This window comes from Galleria mellonella, unplaced genomic scaffold (genome assembly GCF_026898425.1).
Source record: "Galleria mellonella isolate WM207_F2 unplaced genomic scaffold, CSIRO_AGI_GalMel_v1 utg90, whole genome shotgun sequence".
Taxonomy (NCBI): Eukaryota; Metazoa; Arthropoda; class Insecta; order Lepidoptera; family Pyralidae; genus Galleria; species Galleria mellonella.
The window spans coordinates 2,608,392-2,635,365 of record NW_026442172.1 but is presented as its reverse complement, the minus strand read 5'-3'; the positions used below and the strand labels follow the sequence as shown (position 1 = coordinate 2,635,365).

The 26,974-nt window shown below is 30.8% G+C and overlaps 1 protein-coding gene across 5 annotated transcripts in view; it reads left to right on the top strand.

Annotated features, from left to right (window-relative positions):
* Window positions 1–26,974, top strand: part of LOC113523309 (teneurin-a) — a 423,960-nt gene that overhangs the window by 386,520 nt on the left and 10,466 nt on the right. For 3 of the 5 annotated variants that reach the window (XM_031907373.2, XM_052902416.1, XM_031907376.2), the window contains 10 exons: window positions 1,218–1,471; window positions 10,729–10,848; window positions 10,929–11,606; window positions 11,685–11,879; window positions 11,969–12,178; window positions 12,286–12,471; window positions 12,972–13,118; window positions 13,847–14,054; window positions 15,551–15,577; window positions 25,427–25,546. In XM_031907373.2, the coding sequence (XP_031763233.2) occupies window positions 1,218–1,471; window positions 10,729–10,848; window positions 10,929–11,606; window positions 11,685–11,879; window positions 11,969–12,178; window positions 12,286–12,471; window positions 12,972–13,118; window positions 13,847–14,054; window positions 15,551–15,577; window positions 25,427–25,546 (2,145 nt within the window). The remainder of the gene's footprint in view (window positions 1–1,217; window positions 1,472–10,728; window positions 10,849–10,928; window positions 11,607–11,684; window positions 11,880–11,968; window positions 12,179–12,285; window positions 12,472–12,971; window positions 13,119–13,846; window positions 14,055–15,550; window positions 15,578–25,426; window positions 25,547–26,974) is intronic. The other 2 variants (XM_031907374.2, XM_052902415.1) reach the window with 1 other exon arrangement.

Genomic DNA, 26,974 nt, shown 5'->3' with positions numbered 1-26,974 from the left:
TACCAGCAGCAGGTACCGACAATCATATAGGTATAAAATTACATTTACAATTATATTACCTAGTAAAATTTGTACAAGGTACAAAAATGTTTACAGGTTAAGAGAATTACGTTGACCGTTTAAATAAATTAACCTGTTTGCTAATTTAAAAACTTTTTTTGTGTTTTGCCAGTCGAGCCGTGGCGTAAGCATTAATAAAACAAACATTTTACCTACATCAAAAACTGTCAACGCCTTAGTCATTTACAGTTTCTAAGCTTTTTAAAAGTTTGTTGTATGTTCGTATTTCATTTGTTTTATAACATTAAATATTTTAGATGTTTTTACTTCGTGAAAATTAAAGTAGCTTTTATAAATATCCTTTTTTTTTATTTTGCAAATAATGGCAAATAAACTGACGGCCCACCTAAGTGTAAACCATTAAGTGGAAGTGGTAACCGTCGCCTATAGACATGAAGAGTACCATGAACATAACAGAGTATAATGTATCGCCCATGATATCCTTCATGCGTTGCCATTCCTAAGAACTAAGGTGTTATTTGTAATTACGAATAATATGAAAAAGTTGTAACATTAGTAAAACTAAAGAGAGAAAAATGAAATAGGTTGAGAAACAGGTCAGAAACAAAGTCGTATGATAAATCCGATGAGAACAATTAGATAACAAAAATATTTTAAATGTACGCTGCCTACTTACTATTTCCCACGCATTCATAATAAAATATCTTTTATGGTTAGTTGTGTAACTGATGATGCAGGAATAACATTTACAATTTTTAGGAAACTTTATGAATGTTATACATATATTTAAGCAATCGATTTAGGTAGTAATAACAAGGTGTACGTCAATATTATTATCAGCAAAATATACAGTGGAATCTCGATTATCCGAATGAAATAAAACCAGGGTTATTCCATATAATTAAAAATCCGGATATTCGATTTCAAAGTCAAATGAAACAAGAATTATTATTTTTTTTTCTAAATCGATAATTAGAGCCGTGAAGAATAACTCCGGATAATCAAATATTCGAATAATCGATGTTCGAATAATCGCGATTCTACTATAGCAAATTATTACGAAAATCATTAGTATATTTATTACTACTTCTTGTGTGAGGATGTTTTCCTCTAATTCCCAAGGTTACTAAGCCACCTAGTATATTTATTAATAATTATATAATATAATCAATAAGGTACCATTTCTTGTTTCCCAGGTTGGGCAATGCAGCGATGTCCAGCGGCATGGGTGGCGGCACCCTCGGTAGCGGGCACTGTCAACTCGCCAATCAGCCCCTCGTAATGCCGGTGTTTCCACTTAGAGCCAGCCAACCGAGCCCAGTGCCAGTCTACTCACCTTCAAGATTCCACATAGACAAGCGATGTCAGCATCGGTGCACGTGGAAATGTCTTGCCATAGCTATGATATGCCTTTGCGTCATCTTAGCGGCAATGCTTGCCTACTTTATAGGTAAGACAATTTTTTTTTCTATGATGTTTTATGAGGATTTTTATAAGAAATATGATATAAATGCAAACAAATATGAACAAACACGGTTTACTCGCGTTTTGTTATGATAATGCCTAGATAATAATTGCGGTTTTAGTTTATTTAAATATATACATTTGGATCATTTCCCCAATATTTCTGAATCCGATTACGGAATAAGTTATTATGAAATAATGATTAAAAGGAAGTAATACCTACTTAAATATTACATTGACAAAATTTTCAAATAATCTTTTATTAAATGAAATATTAATATACTTCTTTTCTAATTTCAAAACATCAATTACATGGTTCCTGCTACACTCAAATACCTAAGCAGTAAATACGCTATAAAATTTTCTATTCCTCTTATTAGAATTTTAAATATAAATTATTATGTTATTGAAAGATTAAAAAGTAACATACAAAAAGAGAACTACGTTTCTAACATGTATGCTCACATAGAAATCCTCGAGTAGAGACAATTGACAATCGATTAAATATTGAACTTTTTAACTACAATTTATTCTGTCAATATATCTTTGTTCATAAAATCCCAGCGGGACGTTCGAGAGTCTCGTTAAGACAGTATTTTTATTAACTCGCTCGGAATGCCGATTAAAATATTCATAACATTATTCTTCCCGAACCATTAGCGATGACTCTGAGGTCTTAGTTTAAGCAGCTCGATTATATCTAACATTTCAGCTAAAAGAAAGTACAATTTATTTTTACAATACAGAGAAATAATTATACTCATTTTTAATAATACCGAATTAATTTTCACCGTGCATTCGTTTATATGATATGGTTTCAATAACACCTAACCGTATTTCATAATCGGACGATGCTATTATGCTGTATAATTGTGATTACGTACATGTGAAGTGTGCATATATAAGCTTTAGTGTAATTTCTATGTTCTTATAGTAGTTTTTATTCTTCTTCATTTATATAGAATGTAAATATGTGCGTATAATAAAAGTAAGTTATCTTCATTCGCATTTATGAAGAACTCCTAATATATAATAGGTATTTAGCATATCAATGCCAATCCCTAATATTATTTTTATTATATAGTTGTTATAAAAAAACAATACAGAAACATCGATACATTCTTACCTTTGCTTATTAATTAATGAGATATTTTATATGTGAGAATCTCTAGTCATAATACCCACTATGACTTGTATATTAAATGTGTACTTACAAAACTTTTAACAATAAAATTAATGAGATATTATATTATACGAATATAATATAGTAGTCGGTCCCTAATTACGCATAAAATCAATCAAATTTAAATGAACCATTCTGTTTATGTAGGTATATATCCGTAGATGGAATGTCGATAACTGTTGAACGATGTCTCTCGCAGAATAACCATAAAATAGTTTTATACGTTTATCGTTTTACACTCAGATCATAATAGAAAAATATTTCTATCATCACATCGAAACTCAATTACCGTAGGTGATAAATTTGAATATCCACATCGTGCATGCAAATGACTTGATTAAACATCGATGTTGCAACCAAAACAGACATCAGCCATTAGTCTTTCATCATTCTTTGTTTAAATCTCACAACCGGCATCCACAGAGAGCCTCATAAAAAAAAACTAAACAAACATCAAGAAAATATAAATGATGCGTCTAACCTAAGGCAACGGGCGCTGCGTGCTTCGAGCCCGGCGCGCCCGCGTTAGCTCCGTTATAAATTATCTTACACTTCTACGTCCCGTATTATTTTACTATAGATATATCAGCCACTCGCAATCCCGGCCTACCCGCCGAATGGCCGATCATAATTTATACATACCTAATACCTCATAAATCGCAAAAGCAAATCCCTACTTGATATAAAGTAAAACGACTAGTCATGCCGTACCACTGCAACGTAATAATATTTTGCGTCCATTTACTAACACATTAACATGAATATACATAATGGAATACGTGTGGTTTCCGTCGTGTATATCAAAAGCATTTTCTTGTTAATGGTGAAATGACATGAAACAATATGACGAACGGCCACGTTAACACAGACGTGTGAATTTCAAATAGCAAACAAGTGGATCATAGAACATAAAAAGAAATTAACAATTAGTAAACAATAAGCTACGTATAGTTAAAAATAAAAATAAAAAAATATATTAAATAAAAACATAAATTATATTTTTGAATACAATGCAATCAACGGTAAACTGAGCGGTAAAACGATAAACCGCAAAGGTACTTAAAAATAGCATCAAAGATGACATCGATCTCTCTGACCTATAATAAGTAGGAGGCTTAAATTTACAAAACTATATCACATTTAAAAATTATGAATGTATTTGTAAAGTATTTAATTACTAATCTTATCTTACATGAAATATATTTAAAAAAAAATGAATTATAAATGCCAAAACATTTTTTAATCTATCTGTCTATATGTATGTTTGTTTTGGCATCACACAAAAACTACTGCACCAAATTAAATGTGGTTTCCACTACGCATCAGCTCGTGAAGGTCTAACTTAAAAATTGACATTTGGTAGATATTCACCCACTCGTTACTAAATATAGTCATTTCTCATACACTAATTATATTATAGCATTTATAGTAATTGCAACACTATAAATGCTATCATCAGATTATGGCCATTATCTATTCCAAAGCGATCAATTCCCTGTGTTTTAAGTTTTATTTACATACTTTGATAAGTACTTTAAATAAAATGCAATAAAACCAATAATCTATTACTTTATTTAAATCAGATCGGATGGGGCTCCTGTAATAACGTAAACTGACAAATGACAATCAGATAAAAAGACAAATAAACCACTGCTTAAATTGGCTAAGGAATCCAAATAAAAACAACTTGAAATATTTAAAGTTAAATAAGATTTTATCATTTTAACTGGAGTAAACACGGGACGTGATTCGAGTATCTATGCGCTAAACTAGCTTTGGGTTGGGCAAGTTTCTACGTCACTCCATCACGCAAAGCTACTATTGCGGTTCATTCGCTGAAACGATATTCATTGTATTACAACCACGTTTTTATTTAAAATAGCTCTTTTTGTTTACTAAATAGTATCTTACTAATTAAATTTATTGATTATACTCAATATACCAAATAATCTCTAAATAATATCGAGAGATCAAATAAATATCTTATATACAAAATCTGTTCAATAAAATTTACTGTATATTCTTTCTTGTACTTGTAAATACAAAATAATTACAAGTAGAGGCAATGGAATCTATCTTCAGGTGCCACTTCTCTAAGCCTAATCTAAAATTAAAATTTCAATTTGATATCACAACAAAGTATTTATTGTGAGAACTATTTTTCTAATTAAGTTAAATTTACTGTAATTTTAGTTTATTATGTTTATCAAATAAATCAGGAATTTAGTTAAATTATCAAATTAAAATATTATAGTCCCTAATGTGAACTAATATAAACCTATCTCCAAAAAAGATCTTGAAATTTGGTCATTGGAAGTAACAGAAAAAATTGACTGATTGATCAATGCTACCGATATTGCTGGTTAGAAAGATATAAATTTACACGAGATCCTGCATACTATATATTACCTATAAGAACACAAAGAATGGCTTTTGAAAATTCCCACGGGATTAGGGATAACGGGTTTGCGCGAACGAAGATGTGGAAAACAGGTTTATTTCTATTCAGTAAACTATTGATATCTAAAAAAATTGCAACTTTATATACACTTACACATAGAATTCCATCTATTTGAATCTTTAAATATAGTTTTGACAGTAAGATACGATTTTTAAGCATCTGATTATTGATATTGTTGTCCAGTACAGTATTATTATTTTAATGCGCATTTTTACATTACACTCTAATCATTCATAAATATGGCGCGGATGCTAGTGAGTTAGTTTTTACTAAAATAATTACAGACAAGGCACCACGTAGTCTCTTGCTACAGTTTAGGTAAAACCATTTTAATTTAACTTAACCCACGGCTCTATTAAATAGTTTCAACAAACACTAAATAATGCGCTTCGAGCACGCTATGTGATGTGAGCGTAAAACAACTTCTCCAATTTCGGCAACTTGCTGTCAACAGAAATGAACATGTTAAAAACTTGTTTTTGATTAAAGGCTGTAACACTATTTATGTGGAATACGAGTAGAGCACAACTACACACTATTTCTAACGAAAAAGTAATTACCAGTAATAGAATAGAAAGTAGGAGGCGAGTTGTAAAAAAGAATAAATTTCTCACATTTCAATGCCACCAATAATGTAATGAACCGGCCCAACGTAAGGTGTTTCTAGTCAATGAGGCTTATCTTATTGGATCTCACTTCATTTAGATTCTAGTTAAATTACAGGGATAGAAGATAAGAACCTCATGTCGCATACTGATGCGGGCCGCGGCGCGTCGTCCACTTCAAAACGAGATACATTTCCAAACTGAATGAACTATCGCCTCTAAATTACCACATTTAGATTTCTGTGAGATATTTCAGAATCAATCAATTTGTTAATGCTAGTACGATATAAGTGTTAAGAATGTAATTCAACGTTTGCTTGCGAGTAAAGAAAATGTACTCTTTCATTCAGGGCTATTAATAAGAATGGACCGCATTTAATGAATCTTCAATAGGCTATTTGACTGATTTCTGAAAATTATCTCAAACTCATATTTAGTGGTGTTTACAGATCCCTCAAAACATAGTTACTTTTAATTTATATAAGCATTTCTTTAAAAAATAACAAATAAAAAGTACAATTTAAATAAGCCACTGAAACGCAACTTTTGAGCAATATGATGTCAGTGGCATCACATCCAAGTAAATAAACATCAAAAATAATAAAGTAAATCGAAAACAAAAATAAGTACCGTGATCAGTACTTATTTTTGTTAATTTTTACTGCTTTCCAAAAAAGAAAATGTACAAATAGACTATGCGGATAGCATTAAATAAAGCATTATTTTTTATATTGTCAAATTGCTTATTAAATAAACTCTATACTCATTTCCATTCGTTATGTTTTTAAACCATAAATCATTATGGTTTTGTTTTACAGTGATTGGATTTCAAAAACACAATATAATATTTGTCAGACACGCCTCCTGGCGTTCCGGATATATACCGAATGAAAGCAGTTTTGTAGTTTAATCCGACATAAATCTTCTGGTGCGCGTTGGTAGTTCTACTATTGTAATGAAAAAATATGTACCATCTGTTGCACCCTTCATTACATTTATAGTGTTGAATATAGGGGCAAATATAGCACATCAACTTTTTAATGTAATTGAAATTGTGAGAACCCCAAATGTTTTATTAAAGCTTACTCAGCTCTAAGCATTAGCACTTTTAACTTACTAAATGTAGTTGTACGATGCAGCACCTACATTTATTGTAACCAAAATACATAATATTGAAATAATAGGTTAAAATAATTCATTTACTGTTTATATTTTCTGTTATTTCACATTTATTCAATACTAACCTTTACCCGCGACTTCGTCCGTGTGATCAGGATATGTTTACTGGTAGGAAAAAAGTATTTTCTTTGGAGACTTTGTACAAAAGTCGATTGCTTGGCTACCTCTGTCCCATTCGTTTTTCAACCGTGAAGCAGTTGTGTTTGCATGACTGTGTTATGTTGTTATGTCCATGGTACTGCTCACGTCTATAGGCGACGGTTACCACTTTCCATTAGGTGGGCTGTCAGCTTGTTTACCATTCTAAGTTGTATAAAAAAAAACTCTGGTTTGATTGGTTAAGACATTAAAGCGCTAAAAGGCAACAAACAAATTCACTTTCACATTTATAATATTAGTGAAAATTAATAAAATTAGTTATAGTTTCCTAAAATAAACTATTTTTTCATCTAAATTGTGATACTGATTCCTATTGTATAAATCAAAGGATATATTAAAAACCATTCTAAGACCCTTTCTAGCATTTCACAATTTTCTTTATAAACCTTGCCGATTTCGCCTTATAATATATCAGTAGATTACAATTATGTTTTTACAGTTATTATGAACTCCAAAATTTACCAGCTCAACAAGTATATTAGAGGTAGGTGGTTGACTGTTAATTGAACTTCATCAATTGCAGTATATTTTGTAAATAGTTAAAATCAATCATGACGACTAAACGAAAACTTAATGCTTACCTTTACACCGTCAATGTCAAGAAATATGTCAATAAACGTAACAAATAACTTTTTTATCGTCAAATTCTCCTAATTAAAACGGAATTACCAGTGGATATTTACAATTTAATTAATACCCATATACGTAATATGTATGCTTAATCGTGTTTCAATATAGTTACTCCCGAGTTATGTTTCTAAATTTATTATTATTTTCATAAATAATTAAATTCCTGGATATGGAAACTTAAACCATTGCACACTTTTTTTCAATTAGATACGGGATTAAATTTACAATCCACACATTCACAGACACATTTGTACTTGTCCGCGCTTCTTATAGCTCACTAGGAACAAGACCTCGACCCTCCCGCAAACGTAGATCATATGAACGGAAGACAAGGACGGTCATATGAGATATCGTAAATAATAGACGAAGATAGGGGACGTACACGAGAAACGGAAGATTTATCACGTGACTAATACCGAGTCAGTGCGACGGCGCGTCGCTCTCAATCCCTCGGGACTCCATCAAACGAGTTTCGCTCCCCCATCGTACGATGCAATCTATGCTGAATCGTATTACAATAAATTGTATTAACTCGAAAAATAGTAGAGATAGCAAACATCGTCCATCTGCACACAATCGTCTCGTGCATCGCGCAGCCCAGTCGTCATCTAAAGCACCCTTATTTCCTACTCTCTAGCTCTGTATGGCGAAAATTTATAGATTTTACGAGGGATCATCGGGAAAGTCGCGACTTACCACATTCCCATATTTCATTTTCATGGACGGATATTGCGTCATTTGAGAACAGTTATCTGGTTTCATTGAATTTATTTTTAAGCTATATCAATGGCTTAAAAATGTGTAAATACTTCGTAAACATTATAATGTCTTAAAAACTGCAGGTTATTAAAGTAGTCCAATGAATGTTATTATTAAATAAACAAATGTCTATATAATTTCTAATTACCATATATTATGAATATTTACGAAATGTTATCATTAAATAAGAAAATTTTAAAACCACTTCTTCGCTTCGAAATAACTGTCGTCATAGTGAAAAATTTATCAATAGCATTAACAGGACAGCTGTTGACAGTTCAGGGTGTATAATATAGAGGCAATCAAGTGTTGATTGTATTACAGTATTTGTGGATCTCTTAAAATTACATATGAAATGATAGATAAATATTTTTTGAAGATGATATAAATGACTGAGGGAATGAAAGCTATGACTATCTATTTTTTGCATCGGAGTTGAATCAGTTTGTAATACAGTACATAAAAATAGGTTAACATTTATATAGTACTATATTTATATATTAGGATTATGTTTATGTAAAATGTATGGAAATAAATTTATATAAAAAAAAATATAATATAAGAATACTCGTGTACCAAATTTCAATCAAATCCACTCAGCCGTTTAAAGGTAATTGAATCAGAAACATGCAAACATCTTAACAAACTTTAAGGTTTATAATATTGGTAGAATATTTTCATTAAAATATTAGATAATATCATCAATCGTTTAAGCATACAATCTTAAATAAGTATTTTTAACTGAATACAAATAACTTATTTATCGATTGTCAAACCAAAAAATATCATTTTCATTGTACATTCACCCTCTATTTAGCATTGCAAACAAAATTGCAAAATTGTCCATTTCTAAGCGCAAGCAGCCAAATGGCGTCAACGCATTGCGATCCTTATCTAAGTGTAAATCTTAGGGATAGATCGGCGACTGTCGAGGGACGAGGCGATAACTTAATTGCTCTGACACCGCCCGGGGTTAGCCACGCGAATTATGGAAAACACTGTTGGGGCTAAAATAAAAACAAGTCACTTTTCTAGTAACCGTTATTTCTCTCATGAAAACACTTATCTAATTGTATTCTTGTATTCCCTACAGAGAAGTTTTAGCTCAAAAAAAAAAAGAACTGAATGTAAACAGAAAATGTTTACAATATTTCCCTCAACAAGTCACATAATCTGCTTGTAGTCTTAATTAGAGAACGTAGAGCACGATAACCTTTACGTTAATTAATTTTATAAGGATTGACATATTACTTTTAACGCATTAAGCCAACCGATTAAGCGTATATCCTGCGCACGCGTGCCAGCTCGAATAAATATCGGATCCCCAACATTGCATAAAAGCAAGCGCTCGCAAGCTTCTTACAAAACTAATAAATGTTCACAATAAATTTGTTTTATATTGCAATACCAGCAACGTTCGTTTGCCCCTCACAACTTTTATTTAACTATCTATTTATATTGTAACTCTCATGAAAATTAAATTAGTAGATATCACATACAATGAAAATAAATTAATGTATGATAATCAAATATAGGTGTTCAAAATAAACTCCATTTCATAACTCGTAAAAAACAAAATGAAACTAATAACCAGTACTATAATAAAAAAAATATGAAAATAGATTTATAAGTAATTCTATGTGTCTGTTTTATAACAAATAATAAATAGTTTATTTATTATTAAAAATAGTTGGCCAAATTGATCGTAGGTCAAATTCTTGTTCTTTTTAGTTAGAGCCGTGAAGAATTATCCAATTACATTGGGCACCGCGGCATTCAATAAAATCGATCGATGGCAACTGTCGCATAATGAGAAGACAACGGCATTCCCTTAAGCAAGAAATGGTTGGGTGTCGCTGAACCACCTACGTGCTCGCAAGCCGGGTCCACGGCAGCGGAACAAATCGTTCCGTCACACCGCTACGAAATGCGCCGCGCCCGTGCTTCGCTTAATTAAAAGTCTACGGGATGTCACGTCATCTACCCCGCTCTATTCGAGCACCTTTTGAATGACATATTGTATTGTGTAGTTTTTTAGTAAACGTGTCGCCTAAAATTACATTCGTGTGAACTTTAAAAATTACTATTGATCTACTAGATATTATCGATTCGGTCGCTGATAAGATTTATACTTAACGTTATTTTAATTGAACATTTAGATTAAATGGAAGATTTTAGAGCTTATGTCATCGTTTTTTATAATTTTAATTCCAATATCAAGTTCAAGACCTATATTTTTTTTAATATACATTTTTTATTTGTTACAGCGTTATCGTCAATTAAAAGTAATATAGACAATTCAAATTGCATCTTAGTACAAGATGTAAAAGCAGTAACACATGCCCAAGGAGTTAGAGATGCTTTATCAACATCATCACCGTCGGACGGTACGTTATAAAATTAACAAATAATTCAATTTATAAAATATTATTTACTTAATCATATTTAATTAATATAATATTTATAGAATCGATATCGACATCATCACTAGGAGGATGGTCGTCAACAGCAGAAGCTGCTTTAGAATCAGCAGTAATACCACAACAAGCACAACAAGCTGCGCCTCCACCCTGGTCACCTGCGTTAGAAGTAAGAGAGTTTGATGAACTACATAGCGCGATTATACCTGCCTACCAATTCTGGAGTTCAGAATTCCGAAATAAACAACCTGCTTATGTTAGCCTTAATTTCACTGTGCCCTGGGGTGCAAATTTTGCAGTTTATGGTAGACGAAATGTTGCTCCTAGTGTTACCCAATACGACTTTGTAGAATTCATAAGAGGAGGAAGGGTCGACCATAGACTTAGAAGAAGACGCAGTCCGCATAAACAGGATTTTCATCGAAATCTTGATGACTGGGATGCGTTACTAAGCACGCTTACCCCATTTCAAAGATGGAACCATACGATAAGCAAAAGATCCACAGATATGAGAGTGAATGTTAGTATATTACAGTACCTCGATACAGGAAGATGGTTCATTTCGATATACAATGATGAACTCCAGCCACATAGCGTTGAAATGATTGTATCTGAAGCTGAAGGTGTCACAAATTCATGCCCCGATGACTGTTCTGGTCATGGATCATGTTACTTAGGAAAATGCGAATGTATGGATGGCTACGAGGGTCACGACTGTTCAAAGAGTAAGTGTATCAAATTTTAACGAAAGGTAAATATTTCCGGTAAATTTTTGATTAAACTGATTTATAATCTAATTTTAGGCGTTTGTCCTGTATTATGTTCTGGCCATGGTGCTTATGCGGGAGGAATATGCCATTGTTCTGAAGGATGGAAAGGAGCAGAATGCGATGTACCGGCTCATGATTGTGAACCAGCTGACTGCTCAGGTCGAGGTCAATGTAATGCTGGACATTGCCATTGTAAACCTGGTTGGAAAGGACCCAAATGTGATGAAGGTAAAATGCTGAGCAATTTTTTTTTTATATATTGGTTATACATATTTTTCAATTAAAAACATCTACATTCACAATAAAAATATCTTCAGAGGATTGTCTGGACCCAACGTGTGGAGGGCATGGCTCCTGTGTTCGCGGGCGGTGTGTATGTAGAGCAGGATGGCGGGGCGCTGCTTGCAGTGAGCGTGATGCACGTGTCCAACGTTGTCTACCAGCTTGCTCACAACGCGGCATTTACGATTTAGATGCTGGACGATGTGTATGCGATCCGCTTTACACAGGCGATGATTGTTCTCAAGGTAAAAAAAAAACTTGACTATAAATACATCTATTATTACTATCCTATTTATAATCATAATATAAATGCAAACATAATATAATAATGTGTTTATCTCAATACTTACAGTGGTTTGTTCGTTGGACTGCGGCCCTCACGGCGTGTGTGCAGAAGGAGTTTGTAGATGTGATGAAGGTTGGACGGGTTCTTTATGTGATCAGAGACCGTGTGATCTCAGATGCCACGATCATGGACAATGCAGAAATGGGACTTGTGTCTGTACACAGGGCTGGAACGGCAAACATTGCACGCTTCGTTAGTACTCTCTTTTTTACAAGCAGAATATTGGTTTATTTCAAACATAAATATGTTATATTAATTAGTCACATAGAACTATCTGTATATGAAGTAATATTCACATTGATGTATTATTACTAAAACAATATTATAAGTAATCTTAAACTTTACTATTAGAGTAATAATCATTACTAATACTATAAATCTGAATGTTTATTTGTTACGTCTTGTCGCCTTAACGGCTTAACCAATCAATATGAAATTTAGCTTACACGTAATTTACGGAATAGTGAAGGACAGAGAGATTTTTTTGTAGGCATATTACTCTATAACCGTTATATGCTGTGTTATTAACAAAAATTAAATCAAACATGATTATTAAGGTTTTATTCAAATTTACTCATTTTTTACATATGTATATTTTAAAAATCTGAATATTATACAATTAAAATATTAATATACAATTCCACGTAAAAAAATATATACGTTTGATGTTAATATATGATATTCACGTTTAGCTGGTTGCCCGAACGGATGCTCTCGCCACGGCCAATGCCTTTTGGAAGATGGAATTTACCGCTGCTCTTGCTCTGATGGTTGGGCTGGTACTGACTGTTCTATTGCCCTCGAACTCACTTGCACAGATAACGAAGATAATGATCAAGGTATGACATTATAAGAAAAATCTTAAATTTTGATTTAAGTATAATAAAGAAATAATACAGGAGTTATTTAGTCTTCTCCTCTCCTTAAGAGGAAAAATGTACATTTTGGAGAAAAATAAGCAATAAAGTCAAGATTTTGTAACACGTATATGTAATAGATAATACGTTATAGTAATATGTACTAATGAAGCTGATCAACTGTTTGATGACTGGTCACTTGTTGAATATTTAATAATAAAAAAGTTTTAGGGTCTTTTTTTTATGAAAATTGCTCAGACAAATTTCGCTATTTATAACTGAGTTGGATTATTTTATGCTCTCAGTTACGCAGCATAATTATACAAGTATGTTTTTTAAAGCGGCATATTGATTGAATACAAATGATAATTTTATCATGGCCTAGTTTCTCGTACAAACAGCTAAATGGATTCGTCCCATTTTTCAACTTGTAAAAAATGTATTACGTAGTAATGAAAATATTATATGAATATACCAATTAAAGTTAAGGTAAATTAATAATATATTCAAAGTAACAACTCAGTTTCACTTGGTCATTATAGATACCATTTTTTTAAATAATAAAATAGTTTAAATATGATCATATTTTTAACGTATTTAAAAAAATGTTTTTACTTATTTAATTAAATTTAATATTTCAATTTCGTTTAGTATGTGCTTAATTTTTTAAATACAACAAGTTCATTGACATTAATACTACCTTTTTGAAGATGGCATGACGGACTGCTCCGATTCTGAATGCTGCACACGCTCCGAGTGCGCAGAGCACATCATGTGTCTATCCTCTAACGACCCCGTAGAAGTATTACTTCGTAAGCAACCTCCTTCTGTTACTGCCTCCTTCTATCAGCGAGTCAAGTTCCTCATAGAAGAGAACTCTGTACAGAGTTACGCACACATGGATGAATATTCGGAGAGGTGAGTATTGTTTTCTATAGGAATTCCATTATTTATTTAACACCAAATCACTTCATGTGCGTAAAAGATATCGTTCATAATTTATAAATTGCGTCACAAATAGTCCTAGTAACGAAACTTCGATATCTTTTACACAAATTGGTTTAGGACTGACCAATCGGTTTTGCACAATTCATATATTTAATATATTTGCACTTTACAATGATTTTAGATTCGTGATATCATCGCCCTACTGTATTGTAAATCCGTAAGAAGAAGATACAAAATCCATAAAAACATAAAGTAATATTAGGGGCTAGCACCTTTACCATTTAACTCCCGCTCATCTTCCTAAACCTCTCCGAGGATTTGGTGTGGTTATTTTTGATTTAATTGGTAACAATACTTTTATAACTTACGATTTATTTTATCATCTGGTGGAAGTGTTTTGATTTTCCTCTGTTTTCTCGCGTATAAATATTGAGTTTTTATTTGCAATCCTCGCATGGTTATGTTTTACACTTAACCATAATTTTCATCTAATAAGTTTTGGTATTTATTATTTTTCACACCAGATCCGATGTGTTGTGTATTGTCTAATGTTTATCCCTTGTGTGTGTCTAACCCTACCTGTTTGTCTAAACAAAACAAAAGCGTCTTATAATTATAATTAAACGAAATTAATACGATCAATTGAACGTTCAAAGCTTTCGAACAGTTTTGTTTGTCTTCCCGTTAAAGTTTTGAATAAAAGTTGTATACAATATACTCGAATCTTGAGAGACATTCATCATCTGAAATAGTAATAAAACAATGACATAATCAAAATATAATCTAGTACTTTTTGTTTTTTATTTAATAAAACTGTATTATATTTTACTTGTCTTTCATGATTTGACGTAAATATAATAATAAACTCAAAATTTTTGTTGCTCTTATAATTTATACCGTAACAAAAAAAATCGTGCGAAATATCGAATATGGTTCTCTCATTAATTGACAAGACAAAGCAAAACTGAATATAATAAAGTAGTCAACCCACCTCGCTTAATATGCAAAGGCGCCTCAAAAGTTTGTTTGCATTAAAACACGAGCCGCTTCACTATTTTGTTTAAGTTTAGGAGTCTAGAGTGGTTATATTGCGTTCTGGCATTTGTGTCGTCGCCCCGTACAATTTATCTATCAACCATTCAGCATGTTTCTTATGCATTGCGTCTCAACGCAATTCATAGTTACTGTGATTTTTTCTATATGGATGGAGTATAAATCCAAAATTATCCAAATAGTGGTGGTGCTGTTCTAATGCAAACGGGCTTCGTCTGTGACCCAGTGCGCATAAAAATTGATTCAATAAGGAAATCAAGTGTTAAAACGCAAGTTAACCAGTGTAGACGAGTGCAATCGGCCGGAGCGGTTGCAAAGCCGGGGTGTGGTTGCACTGAGGGATGTAGGTATCTGTGTAGTAATCTGTCCTGTCTTTCTGTGTCCCTGTGCCGCCGTGTGTCCGCCACTCCTAGCGAGTTCTGGAATTCCTTTACACCATGGTAAGTGTCAGTCAGCCCGCCCTCGCCCCTCAGTGTTCAATATCTGTTAACCTCTTCCCTTTTGTTGCAATTCCTGCATATGTGTGTGATGTGGGCACCTCTCGCGTGTCTTACTGACACGCGAATGGAGCCACTGACGCTTTTTCACTTTTCGTTAACTCCTTTGTCTGTATTCGTTTCATTCTCTATGTGTATGTAACATCTGTATGTTTGTCTTGAATGTTCTCGTGTGGCTGCGTCAAAGCTCTTAATACTCCGCTGTAAACACCCTTTCGTGCACGCGAAACTGCCATTCTTACTTCTAATATAATTTGCCGCAGCCACAGTCATGTTTTTTGTAATATTTATTTGTCTCGTCTACTGTGCTTATATTATATAGTTCTCATATTATATACTATGGTGTACTTTTGTTATACTGTATAAAACTTAGGAAAATCATTTACGCTTTCACGCAAAACGTTTAAAACACAAATTGTTAGGATCAGGTCTTGTAAAATATACGAATAGAGACGCGAATAGCATATTGTCAATTGAGCAAAATTTCAGCGAACACGCAAATTTAGCTTTAAATAAACTTACCCTTTTATGTGTTCCTTACCCTTTGTCTGCGTCTTTCATCTGTTAACCAACCCCCTACCCTTCGCCCAAGCTCTTTATGTGTTTAGATCCTCACCCCCTGTGACTAACCAAAACACAACTTATTTGAATGTTCTCCGACTATTTCACAGCAAAATGATAGCCGTCTTGTCAACATTGTACATTACATTGCTTCCATCCAAACAACCATTGACAACATTTAACAGCAAAATTGGTGCAAAAAAATGGCTAACTTCATATGCAATATCTTTTATTTTTACCTATTTATGTATCGATTAATATAAAATACATAGAAAATGCATTGTGACTAACATAAGGTACGAATGTATTGCATTTGAATATAAACTCTTGTCATATTTTCATAAATATTATATCTATATTTTAGAAATGCTGATATTTGTAACTTAGCACTCGTTTGTGTGACAGTATCAGCACTATAAGTTTTATATGTTTAAGTATATTTTCATGTAACTCAATAAGGTGATGTATTAATAGATAAGAAACCATTATATATTAATAGATACGAGAATTAATTAACAAACCTGATATTATCGATAAATAATTACTCCTTTCGAAAACATCTCGGATCTTCGGTTAAAGGTTCAACAAGGTAAGAATATGTAAATACGTGATAAACGAATTAAATTACTTTTAATTTCAGTGGTAACTTATTAATGTCCACATACAGATACGCTGTAGGTATACGCAGGTTTTATTTATGTTTTAATTTTGGTAAATATGAGTAATGGTAGAACCATGATACATAAATCAAAGTTGCAAGATTTATTTACGTATACCTTTGTCAATAAAACCGTCAATTACTTTTGTTTAATTATTAGCTAATTTTTTTTTAATACCTATGTTTTAAATACATAGTTTGTTGAGCAAATAATTTGTAATTTTATTTTTTCTTTAAGAATATATTATTTTTATTTATTGAAAAGATTTTTTTGCACCAATTTTAGAGACTAACTATATTTTATAGATTACATAGAAATATAAAAGAATACTTTTGTCAAAATTATTACAAATATGATTTGTGTGGCAGCTGTTACATGCATTATATTACATACCTGACTAGGAATATTTCTGTTTACACATTACATAGTGAAATTAATTAATAACTGTTTTGTTTATATGTGTAACAACCTTACGTAAACTCAAATATTTCCTAGCATTTAGCTGATCCTGGTACGAGAATGTGCAATGCTAAGACTTCTTATTTTATTTTTTATATTATTTTCATACTGTTACTTCACTATTACATACACGAAATTTAGCACTACTTCGCTCAATTTACGATCGAAGATGCCCGCTGTGTGATACCATAAATGCAAAATGTTTTAAGAATATACATACGTTACAAAAGTTTATTCATGTTAATTTCTATTAATTTCAGTCTTCTATAAATTTAATAGTTTCAATAGTTATTTTATATAGATTGACATACATCATTATACTTTTCAGAAACTATTCTTTTGTTTGTAATAAATAATCTGTATATAGATGATAATTTAGAACAAAATATTTTTAAACAATAACATTTAAGAGAACGTATTTTCTCACTAATTTTCACTTACCTCATTTAACGTCTAATAAGCACAAAAACAACTCTTTTATATATACACTTTTGTTATAATAATGTGTGTAAACGAATACGAAACGATAAAATGTTTATTTTTTTCAATCAATACCTAATAAATTATTGATAATCTTTAACTTATCCCATTATCTGAATAAAATATATCTATTTTTTCTTCCATTCTTCCTTAACAGCTATTATACCTTATTTCACTGTATTTTTATGCACCGTCTTTCATACAATGTGTCTACCTACTTTTAGGTACATTTATGTAAAAGATGATGGATAAAATACTTTAGATTCGACAATTTACACACATTAATTGACTTTTTAATAATGATCATAACTTGAACAACTAATAATATTCATAATTATATTATTATTATGCAAATTTAATACTATAAATATTGGCATATACATTAGATATAATAGCATATATATCAGATATAGAAAGTACATTAAAATTCTATTAACCATCGAGGTTAAGTACAATAGACGTTTAAAGTTTAACTAAATAATATTCGAACTAAATAATATCGTACATAATAATTTCTCTATCTGTAATTTTTTGTTGACCAAATAACATTATTCTACGATTATTATTAGTCCTAAACTAATATTACTGAATTTTTTAATTATTTTAAAATCTGCAATTACCAATATTAAATTCACAAAAAAAAATTCCATAGACCACAGTAACCGGATCACTAGCTCGCGAGGTTGGTGGTTGAATCTGTATATAGGTCGAACAAAAAGTAGGTTACATAATTTACAAACGCTGCTCGATCGTGTCACAGAGTGTATATTACACTGAGCTAACAGAGTAGGGGAGACAAAGCTTCAGTAATTAGTAATATATTATCTTAAGGACCCATTCCTTTCTGAAAGAATCTTGTGAAGTTTAATATAATTCTACAATCCACATAATATTATTGTCTGGAGCCTGCACTATCTTTTACCCGAGCAGCGTGTGAACGAACAATAACAAACTACGAACAATGTTACATTGTGTAATTTGAATAACATGACAGCCAGTGGAATAGCAGAGAAAAGTGTTATAATTTAGTTTTCAGAAGTGGCAAATAAAATGCATAAGGAGACCCAGCGACACGGCATTGTATGATGCATTTTAAAATATTTGTATTTGGTAAAACTAAAAACACTTTCGTTGAACAAAATGGACTATCAACTTGTTTTTTCATAATATTCTGAGAAACCCAAATTTTCAGAAAATGTATCCATTTATATATATTTAGACTGTTACTTCAAAACCGGCTATATAAATCTTGTATTCTGTACACTCAATATATGTATACTCATATGGACTGAGGAGTCCATATGAGTATACATATATTATTTAGCTGCACTTGCGGAACATTTTATTGCAATACCTACTGGATCGGGCTAAATCTAAAATACATATCATTATTAACCTACCTCGTTATAGTAACGATCGCTCATAGCAATCATAGAATCACATATAAAATAAAAGTATCATTCATTCGTTCATAAAAAAGAAATTATTACTAATTATTTTATTATTTGTACAACATAACTTATTTTTAAAAACAGTTTTGGAAAACTAAATCATTTTACAACTGACTTTACTGAGAAATCTCAGTAATTAACTAGTGTGTCGTTTTTTATAATAAATTCTCTTTTTATTAAGACTTTGTATCAACGTAATTGTAATATAATATATAATAATAACTACAAACTAAAAGTTTTTCATAATATGTTCCTCTAGGAGCATAATATCCGCTTAAGTAATACACAATTTTTAGAACTCTCATGTGAAATGAAGAAAACAAACTATTCCCCAGGCAAAACCTCTGAAGGACCAATTTCTAATATTATCTATGTTACAGTCGTTATGGTCTGAAAATGTACATTAGATAACGAATAGTAGGTAAGTAGGCACATAGACACTACATATAATAATATGTAAGTACGTATATTGCGATTATTTTATAATTCAAGTCTACTCAAGGTAGTTTACATAAGTAATTATATTTTTGAGTTCATTGTGTTTAAGTTAATAAAATAATAAAAAAATAAAATATAAAGAGTAAACAAAATATTAACGAAAATGTTTATAAACACATTTTATAAATCTTTATGATCGAGGATTATCTACCTTCAATTTTAATATAAAGTCGAAATGCCTTCATAATTATAAATTATTAAAAAATATTTGTTGCATTTATACCCGTAATTATAAAGTGAATACAATAGATTCATCTTTGGGTCATATCATTTATTTAAACAATATATTGATTAATAACGATTATTTTAGATTACCTACAACCAATGTAACTAAGTATCTGTAAATTAAACAACTACTAAAATACAATAACATTTTTAATGTATGATTACTGTAATAATAATCTCTATCCTCAAGACAAGAGTACGAAAGAGTTTTATTTTTACAAATATATAAGCAAGAGTGTTTCATTTGCTTACATAAATTCATCCCAAACATAAGCACAATTCATCCCAAACAGATGGCACATGGTCTATCCGATCATTTTGGAATAAAATAAAAATAATGTTATTAAGTAGCGATTTAGTAGCCACATTTTAAGTTCAAATGTCCAACGAGCCATATACAGTTCTATAAGAGGCGCCATGTTATATAGCTATAACTATTGTTTTATACAGAATTCATACTGCATACATTAACAAAAGCCAAATATCTAAGAAAAAACAGCAGAATATATGCGATCGAATTATGAGAACAATTTGCAAGTAAGACTGGCAAATCATATCCGTAACATAGTAGCTCGAGCGTGATTTAAAAGAAAGTTTTAGGGCATGAGAAAATAAAATATATAAAATATGGATTAAAAACATTATTATTACGAAAATAAAGAGATAAAAGAAGCGGAAAAGAACCTAACTAACGATAAAATCAAGCTATATAAAATATCTACTTGACAATAAAATGATACAAGTAGACATAAATAGAAAAAATAGAAAATGGAAAAAAAACTAAGAAGCTACTTTTATGAAATGTATCTATAAATAAATACAATATAGGTATTTACTATTATCATACAAATTAAATAACTGCTATGCTAGCATACAGTCTAAAAATGGAGACATCAAAACTATTAAAGCTAGCATCATAAAAATTGGGAACAAAATCTTTTAAAATAAGTAATATAATAGTTGATAGGTATGTAAGAAAGTAAATGTAAGGCAATCGTACTGCAACGAATTACTATTTATGAAATTACATAATAAGTTTACAAAAGGAGTAAGCCTCGTAAAGGCAAGAAAATTTGTATGAGAAATGTGGTATGACTTGTGATTGTCTTGTGATTGATTGATTTATCAAATAATATGCCTAAATAAATATTATAAAAATCACTACATTTTTAAATCATGTTATAGACTATTTTTATAAGTTTATTTTTATTCTGTTTATTAAGTTAAATTATAAGCATTTTGTTGTTATGTCTTACATATTCTGTCTCTTTATGTATAGGTAATTGTAGCGTACTTTTGAAATGTCAAGCGATTTCAAACTATCGTAACGTATCCAAACGTATAATATGTTCTGTCCAACTAATTTCGGAATTATTCCCTTAATTTTAACATTATCGATGTTAAAGTGAATTTATTTGTTATCTCTAGATGCCTTAATGGCTCGATTAATCATTACTATTAGGTATACATATAGCATTAAGGAATGAAAAAGACATTTACTATAATTAATTCTGACCAATCAATATATCCCGGTTATATAGATGAAGTTGCGAATAAAATCTATTATAACATACATAAAATATTATAATTTAGTATGACTAATAATATTCAACCTGTACAATACTTACTAAGTAAGTATTCAGCCTATTTACAACCTCAATGTTAGGTAAGAACTATGCTTAAAATTACTTCTATTTTTAATATTACTAGACCTAAAGTCATAAACTCATCCTAAAATTTGTTTAACTGAAATGACCGATAATTTTTGTTTATTAATGTTCAATTGAATAATTAACGAAACTTTAAATACGCAATAAAGTCATAATATTTATGAAAGTGATACATTTTCACTAAGAAGCATGACCACTAATACTAAATGAGGACATGACTTCCTAATTTATGTACTATAAAAATGTTATATTTCATGAAAATAACACCTATTACAACCACACGAATAACCCAGTCCTAAAAGTAAAATAAAACACAGGGTGTGTTATGAGAATCTAATAGATAACGAAAGTTTGGGGTCACCAATCCCCAGAATACCCATTCCGAGCCATTTCAGAAAAGTTTACTCATAAATTAGCCCGATCAGAAATCGAACTACAACCCATAATCTTGAATACTCGTTCCGTTACACTACATTATGTAAATAAAATTTAAAATATATACTCATGACTATAGTTCCAGATAGGGTTGTAAGAGGCAGCATTTAACATTTAATTTTAATAAATACTACAACTAAACAAGCAACTTACATAATATTACCTAGATATAGCTACAACACCAAATTTAGTAAACTGTATCTTCAATTTACAGATTAGACGCATCTCTTAGTAATGACCAATTAAACACACTATTAAAATTATAATTTTGCTACCTGAGCGTCTAAGTGACTTATCCAAATGTTTTTATCGTATATAATAAAATATCTACATTGTCCTATAAATTGCATTCTACCTTGTCAGATACCGTAAAATTCGGAAATAGCAACTGTCAAGGGACCGAAGACGTTACGATGTAAGTATCAACCCAATGACACATTTACCGAATTTATTCACTTATTTAAACTTTTCTTTTACATATGTAGGGTGTAATATATTTATATAAACACAAACTTTTTGTCCGCTATTTTATACGTGTGGATTTGAAAAGTAGCATATTCAAAAAAATAAAGGAATTGACCATTTTTAGATAACATATCAAGATATAATATATATCAGATTATAAGTTAGATCTTCAAGAATATAACTATGAAACCGCATCCCAATTGGTGGAGTATTTTTTACGTAATACAGAAACAAATATACAGGTAGACAAATAGACAAAATTTGTAAAAAATATCGATTTGGCTTCTATTGTTTTATAAATATTTGTTATATATCATTCGTGTATAAACATCGTTTAGTTTCAATTTTATTATATTAGCAAAACATTACTTTGAAAATGGCTGGTAATTTAGTTATTTATAAACAAATTTAAGTGGAGATGGTAATAATCGCAAAGTATATTAAAGAAACCGTATCGGGTGACCTTTGACCATGTAAATTTGGATAAAGTTTTTATGTAATCTAGGTCATGCTCCCTGTGTGCCAAATTTCATTCAAAACCCTTCAGCCGTTAAAGCAAGATTAAGTAATGAACATCAAAACAGGATTTCCATAAAATATCGTCGCTCAAAACGGTTGATCGCTTAACATCATTGGTCGTACTACATGGATACACTTTCACAGTAATTAGTATAAAAACCAAACTTAGATTGCAATTACGTTGTTATAAGGTAAGTCGTGTAACTGTGTTTCATTGGATAAGGTTTTAAAACTTAACTAATCAACACTTATTTATAACTTATATAGTATAAAAATTTTCATTATAAAAATAACAAATTTCATGTAACAATGAGTGTACTTTAGGGATCTATTCCCAGACCCATTCTATAATATAAATCTAAAATTTTAAGATTTTATTGAATCTATGTCTTTATTGGAGTGAAGACGTTGGTATTTACACAACATAATTTAGATTATATGATAAAGTTATTAAAAAAAATATATAGTCCATACTACCATTTGTCATTAGAATTTTTATTAAGTACCTTATTATGTTATCTATACTTCTAAGAATTTTCTAGAAAAAAATAAAATAAAAAAGATATTCACTGAAGCTTCACACTACGTACTATATGCAAATATATCTAATCTAAATAAATATTAATAAATAATCGTCTAATATTATAAATCTGAAAGTGAGCTTGTTTTTTACATTATAAAGACTTAACGGTTCAATCAATCACTGTGAAATTTTGTATACACGTACTATGTGAGATGGAGAATAATATAGGCTATATTACCACGGTCAGTAAACATATTCCGGTTACGTGAAGTCCCAGATAATAGTTAGTGGATAATAAAATCAAAACCCAGCCCAAGCCTCTGAATGTTTCAATTTCATACTTGTTGTCATTAAGCGTCATCATATACTTGCATCAATATTTCTTTTCTTTTTTAAGACTCGTGCTATTACGTGCTGTGCTATTATAAATAAAAAAAAGCCTCCAAAGTGTCTTTTCGAAAAGTCAAGATGTCTTTTATAATACTAAGCATGAATTTTTACAACAAGAAAGTATATTGGAACCACCTTTCAATAAATTTAAACTTTTATTATGAAAAATTGGCTGTACAGAGCCAACTTACCGAACGATTACTTAGAAGACGAACGGCCTGGCTTTAGTTGGTCACGCACGGAATTGCCAATATATAACCCATAAACAATAATGTTAGACGTCTTATGTTGATGCATATTTGATAAAGGGCACAGATATCACACAACTATACTAGTAATACATATATTATTATATTATTAATACATATATATTCTATTAATATTAAGTTGAACGAATTGACGAAACTTAATACACGATTACACCATTTCCTAGATTAATATAAAAGGGGTTTATGGGATAAAAATCCTTTATGCAGTAAGTATAATACCAAATTTATTAAAAATATCCCTGGATATGGAGATAATCCTTTTTAGAGGTAAGTCCGCCACTGCATACCTATATGCAAACAATATTAAATGTGCCCGATAAGTTGTATATATTTTATTACTGATTTTTACCCACGACATCATTCGCGTGACCATAGTACGTTGATTGGCCGGGATAAAAAGTAGCATATCTTTTCTCCATCCCAAATACTTCATGCATACCAAATTTCACAATTCGTGGCGCCATTAACCCGAGAAGAACCAAACAAACAAATAAATAAACTCAAATTGTATTAGTAAGAATATAAAAAACGAATAAAGATAATATTAATTCTATTATTAAAAATAAATAGAAAACAGTGTCAATAACTTAACTGAAAAATAAAATAGAACAGTATTTGATAACGGAATTATTAATAATGGCAGTCTCCAGCGATTTGTTTTCTGGTAACGCTCACTCGAATATGATGCCAAGATTTATAAATTATTATAGATATATTATTCAATGTGCAGATAATTGTAATATGATATTTATGAATAATAATGAAATGGTAACCTCGCTTGTGTTATCAGCATACACCAGCGGGGCACCAATAAGGGATGATAGGAGAAAATGAAAGCAGACCAGTTACCCATCGAGAACCGCGTGGAAGTCGACCCGATAGGATATATTACTAACTACAGGGCTATTAGAATCCCATTACTAAAAACCCCTTGATTAAATGTTACTGAAATTAATCAAACAAAATCATTATTTAATGATGTATGCTTCAATCTAAAACACACACAATTCTGTCGTACCCATTTCATTTAAACGCACAATAAATTAAGATACAAATTCAATTTTCACTCATAAAGTATTTTAATTTAGATACTTATACAATTTTTTTTTTTAATTAACACTTAAATGGTATCACGCGGTGTGCTGTGCTTTACAATACAAACACATTGACGACATACGATCTGTGCAGCCGTGTATCCGTGATGCGGGGGCAAGTGGTATCACCGCAAGGGCTTGGCATCATCGGCATCAGAGTGTCCGTGGACCGGGAAGCCCGGTTTGGATTCACTCTCACCAGGCAGGGCGGATGGTTAGTAATGTATTTAGTTTGTTTGTGTACATAAATCGATGATTTCGTTTAATTTGTAAAACTGGATAACATTTAAGTGAATATATTTAATAAAAAAAACGAAAACAAGTGTATAAAATGTCCATTTAATAATTATAACCCCTTTAAATATTTTTTTATAAACCTACACTGAAAACTCAACTTCTGAACTGATTTTCATAGAATTTCTATGAGACCAATCTGTAAGTATATATATATATATATATATATATATATATATATATATATATATATATATATATATATATATATATATATATATATATTATTTTATATATATATATATATATATATATATATATATATATATATATATATATATATATATATATATATATATATATATATATATATATATATATATATATATTCAGAAAAAAGAATATAACCCAATTGAGAACCTCCTTTTTAAAGTCGTTTTAAAAGTTAACCAAGTTATATTGAAATTATTACAAAACCGTTATCTAAATAAAATTCGAAACAAACAGAAACTAATAAAAAAATTAATTGACTTATTGTATAGTTATAAATTTTTTATTAGTACTAGTATTGGACTAGATTCGGCCGTGTGGTCCCGGCATAGTGTAAGTCACCCCTTTCTCTCCCGTGGGTGTCGTAAGAGGCGACTAAGGGAGGGAGAGGGATGGGCAGCAGCGTCCTTTTTAAAACATCTCTAAAGCCTAACTACGGTTGCCAATCTAGCTACCAAGCGTGGCAACTACTGGCAAAACCCCCCAAGGGGAGACTTACGTTCAGCAGTGGATAGTTAAAGGCTGATATAATGATGATGATTGCTATATATTAACTACCTCTACCTATATACCAGTCGTATTGGATATTTGTACACTGTCTTAAAGTCGAGTCATTTATTCGTTTGTTTACATTTACATGAACTTCCATTAAACAAACAATACTTATAATACATAGTACTGATTGAAGTAGGCGAATGTAAAACCGTTGAATATTTCTTTATATTGTAAAGCGATAAATTTAAGCATAGCAACAATTTATAATAAAAACATGAATAACACGTGATAGATACCGTGAAGATATTTTAATATCCATATTGCGTGATGAACGGATATGTTTAAACAAGCTTTAATAATCGATATGTGAATAAATAAATATTTGAGGCAAGTTCAGCGCAATCATCATTAATGCTCGGACACGGTCGTTACCAATTCCTCGGGAGTTGCTGTAAAAGCACCAAGTATGAAATCTAATTAGTGGATAGCGGAACATATCCAGTATCATGTGAACGTATGCATAAACAAACAATACATCATATCTGAGCATTTAAATCTCTATTGTTTATGTATCACCAAGCATATAGATTCTAAATTATAAGTGGCGACCCCATTAATATGTTAACAATTTCCCGTAGCGAAA